The sequence below is a fragment of the Acyrthosiphon pisum genome, chromosome A1, assembly GCF_005508785.2.
Source record: "Acyrthosiphon pisum isolate AL4f chromosome A1, pea_aphid_22Mar2018_4r6ur, whole genome shotgun sequence".
In the NCBI taxonomy this organism is placed as follows: domain Eukaryota; kingdom Metazoa; phylum Arthropoda; class Insecta; order Hemiptera; family Aphididae; genus Acyrthosiphon; species Acyrthosiphon pisum.
Window position 1 is genome coordinate 168,996,636 of NC_042494.1, and position 14,157 is coordinate 169,010,792.

Here is a 14,157-nt window from a genome sequence, read left to right on the forward strand (position 1 = left end):
AACCGCTAACTTGACACTTTCAACTACGCACGCACTAGGTATTATATAGGTATTCATATATTGTTATTTTTTATATTATTATATTTTCAATTTTCAATATTACTGTACACCGGGACGCCGTTGAACTCGACGAACACATTCCGCACACACACGTCACGCGGCCACCACTTTTTAGTTTCGTCGACGTTATTCGTGATTACGTGGTCACTGTTGTGCTACTTGTCTGTTGTTACTTCTCAGTTGTCGCTCGCCGAATCCTTGTGTCTCGTACCGCCGTCCGCCGAATCCGCCATCGACGGCACGCTGAGAATAATCGCTGCGCCAGAGTCCTACGACAGTACGACCTACGCCGCTGCCGCAACATACCACGTGGCACGTACGCGACTAGGTAAGAATTTTGACAAAAATTCGTCTGAATCTTAAACATTTGCAAATTATAATATTAAGTTTTCAGGTATAGGCACAGACTTTCATTTAGTTTGTGGTAGAGATACAAGCGAGTCGAATGCTATCTACAAAAAATGACTGCTTGTTTCGTAGGCTGTTAACAGTTTACGTAAAAAAATGTATTCTATACAAATGTGTCTTTTATGTCCCTTTTAAAACTTATTTTTACGTGTCTCCGTAAAAACTCGATTGTTTGTGATTCAGCAACTGTATGTAGGAAGATTTATGAAGTTTGGTATGGTTTTCCTTATTAGGTTTGTGAAGAAAATTTTATTTAAATTACCCTCCAACCTGAATTTTCTATTTTTTTTTACTACTGTCTAGTCTTCATGAGTAATACATTAGTAAACCGTCCTTTGCGTTATTATAATATATTATTATCGTATATAATAAAAACAACAGAATACAATATGATCAACACACAGTACGTCATGTGCGATGCAAAATTTTAATTATAATCAACTAATCATGACTTACATAGAATTCCCACCATATATTCTTAGTTCACAACTTCTGATTTCATCTTACCCCAGTCATCCTAATCATCATTGATTAGGTATATTGTATATTAACCCATATTTCAATATCATACCTTTGTCTAGAACTGTAGTTGTCCGGTATTGTTGATTACTGCATTGATTTGAATTCAACTGCAGTAAGTAAGAAAATAGGTACATATTCTATATAATTATTTTAATTCAATAATATTTTAATAACAATAAATATATAAATATTCTTAAAAAATAATATTGTGATTGTGATGTGAAGTTAAAAATAAATGTTCCATGCACTAGGTGTAGATTATTTGGGAAAGGCATACCTATACTTATTGAAAAACATTATTGTTCTACTAAAACTATAATGAAAAAGCCAATATATATTATGAATCTAATATAGAATTATTAGGATAACTAGATCACCTAACCTATGGTATTTATTTTTTTATTATTATTTAAATAAATTCTTCGAGGTGACATAAAATGTGTACATAACTACATAACTAGCCAGAGATAAACTAAATAAAGTAGGTAGTAGTTGTGACCAAGTAATGATTTTATAAGGGGATCTGTAAACATTTCAGCAATTCACAGAAATAGCACTCCCGGTATTATACATACAATGTTTTATCTAACTTAACTTAGTTGTAGGTATACGTTTTATACTGTACAACACATTTATTGCTGCACTGAACATCAATTATCACATATGATTTACCAAGTTTATGTGATTTGTTAATTTGTTATATTAATTTATAAGTTTATTCTAATTAAAATTACCTATTCTGTATACTTATTTTAATTCAATAATATTTTAATAAATCTAACTAATAATTTAATAATTTCTTAATGTCAGTATTTTGTTTGTTTTTACCCTGTCTAAACTCTAAAGTACCTACATTTAGTGTTAAGTTTTAACATGGTATTAAAATTAATCACAATTTATAAAATATATTTAAAGGTGTTAGGTATGTCAGTAAAAGAAATGGATGCCTTACAGACTTCATCTTGTGAAAATAATCTAAAGAAAGCTCTGAAATCAAAAGACTGTAAACCAACAAATTTTAGAAATAACTCTCACTCTGCCAGAATACTAGAAGATTTACATTCTCTACGCAAGTATGTTTACAGTGATTTTACCTTCATTCAAAATAAATATCAGTAACGCATTTTTGTTTTTAGAAATGAAGTTTTATGTGATATTAGATTTGAAACAGATGATGGATGTATAACATTTGGTCATAAAAATGTTTTAATAGCAGCTAGTCCATATTTCCGTGCAATGTTTAGTAATTCTGATGAGAGCAATAAAGATCTGGTTACTATAAGAGAATTAGATTCCACCACTTTACAACTATTAGTAGATTATATTTATACTGGGGAAATTACGATCACAAATAAAAATGTACAGGTACCTATAATTAAATATTTGATTTGATATACCTCGAGATTACCTAGACTTCAAACAACATAATATCAGTTTATGCAAATGTTTGTTGATTTTTAAGATGTTGTTGCCAGCTGCCAATATATTACAGTTAGATTATATAAATGGTGTATGTGCAGAGTTTTTACAAAAACATCTGGATCCATCAAATTGTCTTGGTATCAAAGCGTTTGCTGACTTACATAATTGTATTGATTTATTGTCAATTTCTGAAGCATATATTAAACGAAATTTTTTGTATGATTAACATTATTTTCTATATCAAGATTAAGTAGGTAATTTATTATAAAAATAATGATTATTATTTCCAGAGAAGTAGCTAAAGTCGAAGATTTTGTATCCTTATCTTCTGATGATTTGGTGAAGCTTATTTCCTCTAATGACCTTGCTGTTCCATTTGAAGAAAAAGTAAGCAACTACAAATGGTAATTTACCTACATTTTAAAATTTATATACAAAATTAACTTAAAAAGGTGTGCAAGTTGGTACTGGACTGCTGTACAGTAGCCAGTAGGTATCTAGACTGTGAAGGGATCACTGTATCAAATATTAATTTGTATTTGAACTCAACGACAACATCATTGTATACAAAAAATGATTCTGAGCAAATACTGTTTAATAATATTGCTAAGTATATTTTATGATACTGTTACTAAACTAATTTATTTTACTATAATACCTACTTTAATAGTTCTGTATTTCTGGAGAAGGTTTTATTATTTTTCCAAAAAAGTTGCATTTGAAAAAATTAATGTGTCTGTATACAATATTATGATATACTTTAAAAGTTGCAAGTACCCTAAAATAATATTTTCAAATTAAATAACTAAAATCAATAAAGCTTTATAACCTAACGAAAATAATTTTATTGACAGTTATTGAAAAAAAAAAAAATTTCTTATTATTTCTAATGTCTATAAATAGCTCTAAAAAAGTCAAAATGTTTTATTACATTACCACGTATAGAAAATTATATGAATATTTTATTAAGTATCTATCTGTTGAAACTAAGTATAATTTTACAAAGTATCAATTAAAATTAATATAAAATAATATTAGTATTATATATAATGAAATAATTGATTCAAATTCATTTTATCAGCATGAATTAAATAATGAATTTTCCCTTTCGGCTCTAACTGAAACTAAGTGGCTACACCTTTTTTACCCCAGTGGACCACAGTCGTCCACAGATTAATCAATAGGCTCAAACAATTTTGCGGATGCAGCCCATGAACCTTCTACTACACGTCTATATTTTGATTTGTGTGTATTTAAAAATACCAATAATATATATTTAATATCATAAATTTATAATAATTAATATTTCTTTGCTTGCTATAAAGAGTAGAAACCCTACATCTTGAAGATCTATTATATTTATGGGATCCTGTGAAACTATTGGGTGGTTTAAAAAATTATTATTATATTTTAATCTAGTTTTAAATATTTGTTATTGTAGGTATTTGAATGTGTTATCAAATGGGTAAATCATGATTTGGATCGTAGAAATAATTTTTTGCCAAAATTAATGGAACATGTACGTTTGCCATTATTGAAGCCTGGTATATTATTTAATATATCTAAAGAACCTCTTCTAAATAATATTCCTAACTGTATGTTAATTTAATAACTATGCTATCATTATGAATATATATATTTTAAGGATTGTTATGATAATGTTTTAAGTTAAAGATTATATAATCGAAGCGTTACATTTTAATCATCAAAAATCAGTTCAGCATTTCGCCATTCCAAAAACGATTAGATTTAAACCTAGAAATTTTGATGTTTCACAAAAGGTATGATTCCACATTGATTAATTCATCTTGACTTCACAATAATTTTACCATTTAATTTTATTAGGTTATTTTAATGTTCAATCGGTCTGATACATCACCAAAGTGTTATACAGAATGGTATGACCCTGTAACCAAACTACGAGAGAATGCACCAGGGATAAATGATTGTCGCCGGACAGCTGGTCTTTGTGTTATAAGAGACCAATTTGTGTTTGCTGTAGGAGGTGTAAATGCATCAAGTTCAAAATCTGTTAGTTTACTTGATGTATCTTCACGGTCACTCTCTTGGGTTCCAATGGTTGACATGTTAGTTAGTCGACATGGATTAGGAGTTGGGGTATTGGATGATTGTATATATGCTGTAAGTTAAATCAATATTTTACTTATTTTATATTAAAAATGTATATTATTTGTAATTCTAGGTTGGCGGACGTGATGGTACCTATTTATTAAATAATGTAGAAAAATTTGATGGGAGTATTAAAAAATGGCAAATGGTTTCGAGTATGTCAATTCAGAGGAGTAGTGTTGGTGTTGGTGTACTCAATAATCATTTATATGCGGTGACTAATTATATTATTTCTTTATTTTTAATTTGTAATACATTTCATGTCCCTTATTAAACTAAATAGGTCGGAGGTTATAGTGGTAAATTTTTGAAATCAGTGGAATATTATGATCCCACACTTGACACATGGAATCCAGTTGCAGAAATGTCTGAGTATCGTCAAGGTGCTGGTGTAGGAGTCTTGGACGGTATTTTGTATGCTATTGGTGGGTATAATGGACAGTATCTTAAAAGTGCTGAAATCTATAGACCTGGTGATGGAAATTGGTCCCCTATAGCTCACATGCATTTGTCCAGATTCAGACCTGGTGAATAAATTATTATTTTTTTAGGATAAACTTACAAATATATTGTATTTAATTTACATTTGTATACAGGAGTAGTCACATTAGATGGTCTATTGTATGTTATTGGTGGAGAAATTGATGCATCTGATGTTGATACTGTAGAAATCTATGATCCAATCACCAAGACTTGGACCATGGAAACATTGTCAAGACATGGAGTCCGAATTTATGGTGCAGTGGTTGTTAGTAGACCACATCATTATAATTAATCAGCTTTCAGAAGTAGTCATTGTTAATTACTATCACTTGTAGTAATAAGAACATATTTTTGTATAAATTATGATGACATGTGTATTGAAGAATTTTTATTTTTTATAATTTATATTGACTTTTTTCATAAAAATTTCATAAATTAAATATGTATTTTTTTGTCAAAACAATTTTTAAACAATTCGTACGAATTTGTAACCACAATTCCAAAATTTGTATACCTCCCCGTCACCCATAAAATCCAAAAACGATTTCCGGGTGCCAGCGTCACATGATGCTCGTCGGCCGATACACCGGTGATCGGTTGCTGACCACTCAACTACCTATAGTGTAAACTATATGTAAATACAAAAATAATATAAACTAGAACTAATAGCCGAAGTAACTAACATCAAAAAAAATTAATAAAATAAAAATAAGTAATTCGTACTTAGGTACTTATATTTTAAGTGTATTAATATTATTTACTATATTTATTTATGTCCTTGAAGTTGGCACCCCCACTTTGATAATATCAACTTCAAATCATTATAAATATTTTGCAACTGATTTGCAACAATTTGCAACATCAATTTCAAAATTATAATATAATTCATAAAAGTTATAAAAAAAAAATTGTCTTAAAACAAGCACAGTTAGTAAACGAATGGTTAGCAAATTCAAATAATTAATAAATCTATTTTTGAAGTGGCCAAATAAAAAAAAATATTTTTGTCTAACTTTTTTATTTATGTTCCCACTTATAAATACAGTAGAACTTTCACATAACGGTCACCGAAGGGACTGAAATAATTACCGCTATTTAGAGGTGCCCGTCCTACAGAGGTGTTATTCTACACTAGGACACACTTGACGGGACCAAAAAAATTGACCATTACATAGAAGTAACCGTCCTATAGAGGTGACCGTTAACGGAGGTTTTACTGTAGTATACAAATACAAAAAAACAACTTTTTTAATGTATTAGGTAACTATAACTAAAAATACCTTAACGTTATCTGCCTGTTCACAATATTTTTTTATTTAATATAAATGTTTTAAGAAATTAAGTTTTTTTAATTCAATATAGATTTTTTTATTAAGGTGTTTTTATTTTTATTTTAATTCTATTAAGATTTTTTTTATTAAATATAAATTTTATAAATATAAATAAAAAAAAATTCAAATCTTCTCGCTTATTTCTAAATTGTTATCGCTTTATTAGATCAATTGGTATGTTTGGCAAAAAACACGTATAACAATCGTAATAACTTTTTGGCCGAACAGATAAAACTTTATTGATATTTATAGAAAAAAAAATAAAAAAAAATGAAAACTGACAATGTCCATAAAGAGCTTAAAATAAGTCAAAATATTTTTAAAATGTTATGGTGTATAGAAAATGCTAATATAAACATTCAGTCAAAATTTCATGTATTTACGGTAATTTTTTTTAAAGTTACACCAAAAACCAAATTCAATTTTGTGAAAAATCGATTTTGCGTAAAAATTCCCGTTTTTCCTTAATTTTTCTTTGGTTTTTTTAGGCGCTTTTGAAAATTACTGGTAATTTCATATTATGTCTATAATATTATTTATTTTAATGTTACCGGATTGTAATTTTTAAAGCCCATTCGTGCACGATATTATACGATAATACACGATTTACAATTTGATATTTTGGTAGGAAATATTTGGGTGTGTATTTTAACCACACCCCCCCCCCCCCCCCATTACGTGAAAAATATATCGGTATATGACTTCAAATCAAAGAACCAAACGGTTTTGACATATTATCTAATGGACCATTCGGTTATTATTCTTTTAAACTATAGATTGAATTAATATACTATACAACCGAAAACAAAATAAATACTTTACACCGCTGCTGAGAAATGCCACGCCGGCATAACACGGGAACCTATTACCATGTACAATGTATAATATATAATATACTTACCTACTGATGACATTAACAAGTTATATTAAATTAGTGGCCCCACAGGAATAATTAACCTTCTTCCGAATAAATATTTGAGTTGAACCCTGAATATAAATAATAAGCGCAAACAAGACTAAAAACGGCGTTTACTCAAACGTCACTTTGAAGCGCGGTATGAAAAAAATAAAAATTATAATAAAATCATTAAATTTACCGGGCGCCATACCAAATACTTAACGTCTTATTTTACATTAAAAAAAAAACTCTCCGTCAAAAGTAGATAGGTGTGTAGGTAATTCGTATTATGAAAATACATTGTATATTCAGTCATTCAGTGGATTTAATAGATTATTTACACTCAGAAATATATTATACGCATATAAGCGCGATAGAACGCTAAAATGTGTACCTACATTGCAGCAGCGGATAAAGAATTATGACGTGTCCGAGCGGATCATAATAATATTATCCGAAACTTAATCAGAAGCTGAATTTTATCATACGCGATATAATGCCCACCTGTAGTGTTTAATTTATCTGTTTTTCGCATCGACAATAATATTTATTGAACGTTAACTTGTCTGAAATCGTAATAGATAACACATCGAAATATTTATATTATTATTTATTATTATATTATTAATCGGAGAAGACGTAGGTATTTGTAGATAAATTTCAGACGAGACGTCGGAAATTATTTTCGATGTGTATATAATATGTCCGACTCAAAGTTAAAAAATAACCAACGTTAAGAATCGTTAGTGGCTTGCACATTATCTATGTATATTATATTTTCCGTGCACGACTACGTTAATAATTGTATCGTGTTTGAATTGTATTGTGTTCGCGCGTATTATGGTGGTGAATCTTTAATGGTTGCAGGTGGCAAGATTAAAGTTTAACGCATTCGCATTTTTATGTTGACTGACTTTTAAAAATAGCGAAATACATGCTGCAGTAGCGATAAAAAATAACTGACCAAAAACTTCCACTAATAGACCTATGGGAAGCGGTAGAAAATAAAAATCTGTTCATTTATTTTAGTGATTTTACAATGGTGTTATTTTTTATATCCTGTATACAATTTTTTACCAGAAGAAGTGCTTGGATTTCAACATATAGTACCTTATCTTTTAGCAAATTGGATCAAGATGGTACTTTAGAGATGGAATTTTTAATGCCACGGGAAAAATTACTGACAAACTACGAAAAAATGCTTAAAATGGGATTTTAATTTCTAACGATTCGTAGCAACGAATAAAAATTATAATATTATAATATATTCATATTTATATATTATATTATATTCAACTTAAAGTAAATAATAAAAATTTAAAAAATCCAGACTGATAAACCATCTCCGCTCAGGATCGTTTTTCTTACGCAATGATATTATGTCACTGAATTCAAGTTTAATACAATCCATTATACATTGACCCACTTGTAACCTACTGTACAGCAGAGCGACATCCCGTTTTTTTTTTACAACTACAGTTAAAATATTTAACTGACCAAGTGTATTTTTAAATTGTTACCCTATTTTAAAATATCGTTAAACATTAATATATTTGTTGATACGCCTTTGCTACATCATAATTTACACAACATATCCAAATATTGTATGTATATCTGTTGACTAATTCGTATTTGGCCCGTTCAGACCAAAGAAAAATTTGATTCGTATTTTAAGAAACTCAACATACAGGAATACAGAATAGATTCACTCTGTCAAACACAGTGGCGTACCTGTGTTGGGGGGGGGGGGGGCAACAGGGGCATTTGCCCCCCGAGAAGTTTTTTGATGTCATAATGCAAATTCATTGTCCAGCTTAAATAATGAGCATGCTTGGTATAAATCACCTTGTATACCTACTCCAGTATTTACGAGTAATTATTTCGTAATTATTTTGCACGGTTCTATTTACTTGCAAAATTTGAATTGAAATGTATTCGGCACATAGCAACCGTGATTTTCAAACATAAATTGTTTCCACGTGAACGTTCAGCTAACCATTAAAATAACATTTATCCGTCACTTTATATCTATCGTTCGACGAGGGCACTTGTTACTTATAACTTACCTTCGTAACTGTAATTATTATTATTATGTCTTCGTCATCAAATCAGTCTTTGTCGGTGAGTACTCGCCGTGGCTATAGTGTCTAGTGATTCCTGATTAGTTCACTACAACTAACAAAATATTAAATAATTAATGGTTGATCCGTTTAGCGATTACTAAAACTATTGTGATGGACGATGGTCTACAGAACGAAAATAAGAAGAACGTATTAGACCTAAATTAGCGTCACAGAGTCGGAAAAATAATTTAAAAAAATAAATTTTGTCATTTATTCAACAGACAATTTGTTATTTTATAACTATATCTTGTATATATTTTTTTGTTCATAATTATCTCAGATCTTACTTATTACTTTTTTCCATCAAATGTCTAATAAAAGATACCTAAAAGAAATTATTGAAATCTCATTCCGGGACAATATGCTGACAATAAGCTATTGTTTTTACAATGGTGTTTATTTATTTTTTTTTATTTTTATATCCTGTATACAAAATTTCTTCCAGAAGGAGTGCTTCGATTTCAACATATAGTACCTAATCTTTTAGCAAATTGGATCAAGATGGTACTTTAAAAAGGTCATTTTCTGATTTTCTCAATAGTTATTTAATGCCACGGGAAAAACCACCGAAAAATTACGAAAAAACGCTAAAAATGGGATTTTAATTTCTAACGCTTTGTTTATCACCATAGAAACGAATAAAAAATTATAATATTACCTATAATATTAATTCAACTTACATGATGAAATAAATAATAACAATATAAAATATCCAGACTGACAAACCGTCTCCGCTCAGAATCGTTTTTCTTATACAATGATATTTTATCATTGAATTCAAGTCTAATACAATCCATTATACAATGACACACTTGTAACCTACTGTACAGCAGAGCGACATCCACTTACCTGCTTTTTTATTTTGTAGCTCAAATTTTTATTACCAGAAATAAGATAATAATTAAAAATGTATACAGAATATTTCATTTTTAATAAAACAATATTTAAAAGGTAAAATTTCAAAAACAATTTGTGTAATTTACGTTAAAACGTGTTTTGAGTGAATAATTATTAATTATAAAAACAATATAATAATAATATAACGCATTATTTTGTATCATTGTCTTAAACTCGTAACAGTAAAACACATAAGTTGGTAAATTGCAACAAGGCTATTAAAAACATAAAATAAAAAAAGTTCCTAAGTTATACTTACGATGGATAGTGCTCGGATTTAAATGACATAAAAATATTTAAAAAAGGGCATTTAGCATGTACAATTGTGTAAGTACTTTTATAATTATAAAAAAAAACGAGTAAAAAATTAAACTCGACAAATTATAATAATTATTAATTGTACTACACTGTAACAACGTACAAGTTGTACGCAATTAAATCGGCTGATTGGTTCGTGTGAAATAAAGATAAATTTCACATACCTAATATAATTATTATTTATGTACAATATGTACTTATGTACATACTAACGTACTACTATAGTACTATAATATAGGTACCTATATTGCATTATGGTAAATTGTATTGTGTTATAGTGTTATTGGTTTACATTATTTTGTATATGACTCGTATCGTTTTAAAAATAATAATTTTTCAAATTCTGATGTTTAGAATTTTATGATTTTTTTATTTGTTGATGAATCATATTTTTTTAACTACTTATCTATACTACTGTCATCGCCCAATGAGGTACAAACTTCAATTTTTTAAATGAGAAAATTTGTTTGTATCTAAATAAAAATTCTCATCAGTTATTTCTAAGTTATTAAATATAAAATATATTATGTAATATTATATGTAGTAGTAGTACCTATTTATTATAATATTTAGACCATTTTCACATATCATTTATAATGACAGATCAATAGTAATTACTACCATTTTCAAATTATCTAATGCCTTTAGCTGCATATAAGCCCATTACCATTAGACGCATAGTATTTATTAAATTAAATAGTATTTAACGTTATAGAACTTAAAAAATACTGGTTCGAATTTTTATTCAGATACTTCCAAATTCACAAAGAAAGGTAAATCTAGATATTTTTTTTTAAATTTGTCCAATTAAATTGTTTTTTTTATTAAACTGTCCAACCTAATTTTGAATGACACAAATTATTTATAAAAATCAAATAATAATATACATGACATAAGTAATAGTAGGTATAATAAAATATATAGGTAGACCTATAAACATAATTATTTTTATTTTTTTCATAGTACCTAGACACTAGACAGTGTCAATGTATAAATATAGCCAAGTATAGAAATAACCACTCACCATACCTGAATAAATCTACTTTCACTGTTTTTGTAATAGGTATAATATGCTGTAAGGAATATATAAATTCTTAGACTCATGACATAAAACTAGTGTTTTAAGTATGAAATATTTCACAAAAACGTGAAACATTGAAATTTTTTAACACAATGTTCAGTGTTTTAAATTCTAATGTATAAATACAGTAGGTATATAATATACAATATAAATGTATAATATTGTATACCTACTTGTATCATTTAAACATCATAATATTTAAAAATGTTGAATACCATTTCAAATGTATAATTCCAAAAATTAGGTATACACACAGGTACCACACATTTATGAAGGTAATTTATGACAATTGTATGTACCTAAATATAAAACTTATTTAAAAATAAAACAAAATTTAATAAAATACTGAAATATTTCGAAATTTTAAATTTCATGAAATTTTCAATTACTAGGTACCTACATAAAACATACATTTTAGCGTTGAGAGTATATATTATATAATTTATGGTAAAATTATTTTTGATACCTATAATAATAACATAATACATAATAATATAAACTACACAACAATTATAAGTAAGTACATAGAACTTATACAGTTATACCTACCCGATATATTTTTATACATAGAAGAATTGAGGTGCGTCGTCCTGGCACCCGTAAATCGTCAAAACCACCCCTAACATATCTCATTTTTTTGTACCCGATTTGTACCCATTTGAACCCCCCATAAAAAAATTTGTACCCCTCTCCCTTTTACGCAAAACCAAATCCCCCGTCCGGGTGCTGTAAAAACGTCGTCCTGGCACCCGGAACCACCAGGAATCGACCGATCGATTTCGGACCTATCTCATTTTTTTGTACCCGATTTGTACCCATTTGAACCCTCCCTAAAAAATTTTGTACCCATTTCCTTTTTACACAAAACCGAATCCTGCGTCCGGGTGCTGTAAAAACGTCGTCCTGGCACCCGGAACCACCAGGAATCGACCGATCGGTTTCGGACCTATCTCATTTTTTGGTACCCGATTTGTACCCATTTGAACCCTCCCTAAAAAATTTTGTACCCCTCTCCCTTTTACGCAAAACCAAATCCCCCGTCCGGGTGCTGTAACGACGTCGTCCTGGCACCCGGAACCACCAGAAGTCAACCGATCGATTTCGGACCTATCTCATTTTTTTGTACCCGATTTGTACCCATTTGAACCCTCCCTAAAAAATTTTGTACCCATTTCCTTTTTACACAAAACCGAATCCCGCGTCCGGGTGCTGTAAAAACATCGTCCTGGCACCCGGAACCACCAGGAATCGACCGATCGGTTTCGGACCTATCTCATTTTTTTGTATCCGATTTGTACCCATTTGAGACGGCCGCTGTACAAAATTTTTGTATGACAGAAACAAGTTCAACAGTAATTTCTTTGAATGCATTTGATGGGCAGATTGATTTGGAAAGAGAAATTCTTCGTTTTTATTTATCAACATCTGAAGTCTGTACAGTTTCTAAATGTGGTAAAAACAGAAACATTGAGATAATACCAGTCAGTCATTTATTAATTGAATTGGTATCTGTTCCCTTAGGTAAATTAACATTGAATACAATGCTTTACAATATGTACCACTGAATATCTATTTTTGTTTACAGACTTACATACGTCAGTCAGTTATATTAACGAACAATCAATGGAACAGAATAAAATACATCAAAATTATGCCGGTGTAGTAATAAAAATGTTGGATAGTTTGCCTAAAACATTATGTATAAGTAACATTGATTTCATCCTTCGAGGTGTGATAGCATTTAACACTTCAGAAAAAAGTAGTCTAAGAATAAGCTCTGGGCATTACATAGGATATGCTCATAGATCAAACGGTGATTGGGAAGTGTTTGATGATACAAAAGAAAAAATTTTAAAAGTTAGTGAAAAAAAGTTGGTAAATGTTGAATTTTTAATATATACAATATGAAAAATTAGTATAGGTACATGATAATAAAAATAATTATTACAGAAATTGTGTGTTGTTTTATTTATATTTTTTCAATTAGTGGTACACATATCTAATGGTTTTAACATATATATCGATGGTTAAGCGCACACATGTGTTAAGTACAAATTTTGTGTAAAATGTGTTATGTAATAAAATAAACATTTCAAATTGTGTATTTTTATGTGCACAAATGAGGTATATGAAATACTCTTGTGACGTCATATAATGTTGTGGTCAGATGTTGTATTTGCTCTGATATCTATCCCATATGTGATAAGAGCACTTATCACATTTGTTCAAGTAATATCGTATGTGATAAGAGCACTTACCACATTTGTCAATTTCGTTTAAATATGACGGTTATGTCATTTAACACATTTTTCCCAAAAGATAATAGAATATTCTATTATAAGAATTTCGCATAAATAATTATGTTTTGCCTGGTAACATTGTATTTCAATAAAGCAATTATTCTCCATTATCAATACAATGATAATATTTAGCACCTGATTTAAATCTGTCTTTAATGTACCGTTTGTATCGTGATGAATACTG

At 29.1% G+C, this 14,157-nt stretch overlaps 1 protein-coding gene across 3 annotated transcripts; it reads left to right on the forward strand.

The window, feature by feature from the left end:
- On the forward strand, positions 1–6,024 carry LOC100162145 (ring canal kelch homolog). 3 transcript variants are annotated; one of them, XM_016803608.2, is made up of 11 exons: positions 1–388; positions 1,906–2,063; positions 2,127–2,355; positions 2,453–2,628; positions 2,703–2,799; positions 3,854–4,007; positions 4,081–4,193; positions 4,258–4,554; positions 4,616–4,756; positions 4,826–4,967; positions 5,139–6,024. In XM_016803608.2, exons 2-11 carry the CDS (start codon positions 1,915–1,917, stop codon positions 5,315–5,317), a joined length of 1,677 nt encoding a protein of 558 aa, XP_016659097.1. In that variant the 5' UTR covers positions 1–388; positions 1,906–1,914; the 3' UTR covers positions 5,318–6,024. The 3 variants fall into 3 exon arrangements, with proteins under 3 accessions (XP_016659097.1, XP_001946830.2, XP_016659096.1); XM_001946795.5 differs by having other exon boundaries at positions 9–388; positions 4,826–5,069; XM_016803607.2 differs by having other exon boundaries at positions 9–388; positions 3,854–3,956; positions 4,826–5,069.
- Positions 6,025–14,157: the final 8,133 nt, after the last annotated feature.